Here is a 2,868-nt window from a genome sequence, read left to right on the forward strand (position 1 = left end):
AATACTAGATGTTCGGTAGACTGAATAATAATTCCGCTGATTATTTTATGAGATAAATGATATTTTATGAAAAATTGACTAATCGTTATTTTGTTTTACGCCCAAATATTAATACTAATAGTAGTACCCCTGAAATAGTCAAATATAGTAATATATAAAACTCATGAGAAGCTAATATATAATGACGTAAGTTACATAGTGAATTATTTAACGATGACGATTTCACTGCGCGTAACTTAGTTCCATTTATCCGGCTTCGAAGCCTCCGTACATCTATGAACGGAGAAGTATCCAACTGCGGGCAGGAGGATTCTCTTGCTGGTGAATGGTGTACAGAAAGAAAAAGAAATTATTTGTGAACGATGCGTAGATGGCAGTTCTAATCACGGCTCCTAGCCCGGTTCATCTCCCTCAGGGTTTGCAGCTCTAGTTGTTTTTCCTGCTGCTTAATTAGTTTGCGCATCGGCTGACCGGCGCGACGCTTTTTGATAATCCAGACGCCGCTTATGATTACAATTATTATTATTACAGCCGCCCAGCTTGAGTAGCCGAATTTTGACGTGAAGCTTGACAAATTCTCTAGCTCGAATGACTTTTCTTTGCGGTCCGCGATTTCCCGCGCCTTTGTCGTTATATCGCGAAGAGCCGTACCAGTTTCCAAAGTTTCGAATTTTACGCCATGCGAATTTTCCGCTCGATTTTTGGCTTCGATCTCGATTGCTTGTTGCAGTTCGATCGCTTTGCCTTCGATACTACCTATTTCGGTCAGCATTGCGGAGACGTTGAATACGACTATATCGAAAACCGATGCGTTTGCGTAAGATGTTAGTGAGCGCGAGGCGGCCAAGTGCGCGTTCGCAGTGTGCGCTGAGCACCCTGAGCGTAATTCGAGTACCCCTGTGCCACTTATTTCAGATGTTATTTGTTCGGCTCGCTGGCACTGTATGTAAATGTTCTCTGCGTTGCTGACGGAAAAAATCCAGGCATTTGTTTTATGGAGTCTGAGCCACACCGTGTCGCGTAGCTGTTTTATCCGAATATCGCAGTGTTCGGCCTTTCCCAGCGCGTGCCCTGACGCGATTTTGTTTTCGCATGCGACGTTACTTCGAATTTCACTGATTGGTTCAGGGTTAACTGCAATCAGTAGGTCACCGAGCTTGCGTAGCTTATGGATTCTTTCTGAGGGTATAAATGTTACGTTTTTTTTTTTTTGAGCGGCACGTCCGGTGCCGCGAAAGAAAACAGAAAAAAAAACGTCCTACTCCTACTCTTCTTCCGACGCGTTCATCTGCCTGGCTAGTTCACTCGGCCGCTTTAATTTGTTTATGTGTACGGTCTTGGTAATGTCGTCGTTGCGTATTGTCACGTTGTACGTTTTTCTGTTAATGTCGGTAATTTCGAACGGACCGAGGTACTCGATCGCTTCAAGCTTTCCCTTTTTGGGTTCTTTTAGTAGGAAGACGGTTTCGCCCTCCCGGAAGTGCTTTGTATTAAGTTTCCGATCGTAGTAGTATTTCGACCGGTATTTCGACTGGACCAGATTCATAGCCGCGGTCGTCTGTAGCGCCGTTAAATTAGTTGTCATTTCGTCTATGTATTGGTTGTACGTAACGTCGTCGATGCTTGGCTTGAAGCTGGACGGAGTGCGAGGCTTTGTACCAAACAGCAGCTCGTGAGTCGAGTAACGGGTACTCTCGTGCTCCGTACAGTTGTATGCATGTTGGCAATTCGCTGTCCACTCGTCCCATCACGTAGTGTCTTTCACGTATTTGCGTAAGTACTCCGTGAGCGTGTGATGCATGCGCTCTATTGACCCATTCGATTGCGGGTGGTAAGCTGTGGTGCAGAACTTTTTTATTTGAAATATTTTCGCGAGCTTTTCCAGTATCCGATTCTGGAAGTGTGAGCCCTGGTCAGTCACGATAGCGGCTGGTGGTCCGAATACGCAAATGACCTTTTCAGTTAGGGCTCGCGCCACTTCGTCGGCGCTTGCATGCTTTGTGGGGATTAAGATTATGTACTTTGTCAACATGTCTTGGATGGATAAGATGTACTTATTTCCGCGCCTCGAATTCTCCAAGGGCCCATAAAAATCTAACGCTTTCTGCGTGAATGGGCTCGATGGCGTGTTGCTGATCAGCATTGGCAAGCGAGTTTTTACGCGGACAAGCTTATTGCTTTGACAGGTGACATTACCACCACTTAGTCTTCCTCTTCTCGCCAACCCTCTGCTCTCAGGGAGAGCCCACCATCCATCCGTCACAACTGGCATCCCACAGTGGGGCTCTGCAGCAGCAGAAGTTTTCAAACGTTTTAAGACTTTGAAATCACAACGTTTTTTTTTTGTTCTCTCGATGCATAAATTACGTCGTCGAGATGAGTCAGCGAGAGAGTTGTCATCTTCGCAGTGATACTGTCGAGCGAATTCAGCAGCAGCAACTCAGCCGACAGAAATACAAGAGGGAAGTTCAGAGAGCCGCCTGTCCTGTCGTTGTGTCAACACTTGTGGTCGCCGAGGCTCAACTATTGTTAGAGCTTAATATATATATATATATATATATATATATATATATATATATATACCAAGTGCCGTCGAGATCTCGCTGCAGTATCCGCCTTATCAACAAAAGGGGAGCAAGCGACGGCACATAAGAAGAATCCGCAAAGCTGATTTCAGCCATCTAAGTCCATCTGGACCACCGAAGCCTTCGTCGCAGACCAGCTGCCCTCCAGCCGAGCAGCTTAGCAGCCACCACGCACAGACAGTCGCCGGCGCGGACCAGCCGTCGGCGCGTGCGATTCGTCTCGTTCAGCAGCAGCCAACATGCGCGTCGCAGCTATAAGCATCATTCTCGTCAGCATGTAAGT

General features: G+C 46.4%; 1 protein-coding gene across 1 annotated transcript; it reads right to left on the reverse strand.

The window, feature by feature from the left end:
- Positions 1–1,747: 1,747 nt before the first annotated feature.
- Positions 1,748–2,272, reverse strand: LOC107982004 (uncharacterized protein K02A2.6-like). Its single transcript, XM_016989074.1, has one exon. The coding sequence runs from the start codon at positions 2,270–2,272 to the stop codon at positions 1,748–1,750; it is 525 nt and encodes a 174-aa protein (XP_016844563.1).
- Positions 2,273–2,868: the final 596 nt, after the last annotated feature.

The sequence above is a fragment of the Nasonia vitripennis genome, assembly GCF_009193385.2.
Source record: "Nasonia vitripennis strain AsymCx chromosome 1 unlocalized genomic scaffold, Nvit_psr_1.1 chr1_random0009, whole genome shotgun sequence".
Lineage (NCBI taxonomy): Eukaryota > Metazoa > Arthropoda > Insecta > Hymenoptera > Pteromalidae > Nasonia > Nasonia vitripennis.

Excerpts from the sequence above, each read along its gene's own strand:
- LOC107982004 (XM_016989074.1), bottom strand. The coding sequence starts at position 2,272 with ATGCCAGTTGTGACGGATGGATGGTGGGCTCTCCCTGAGAGCAGAGGG.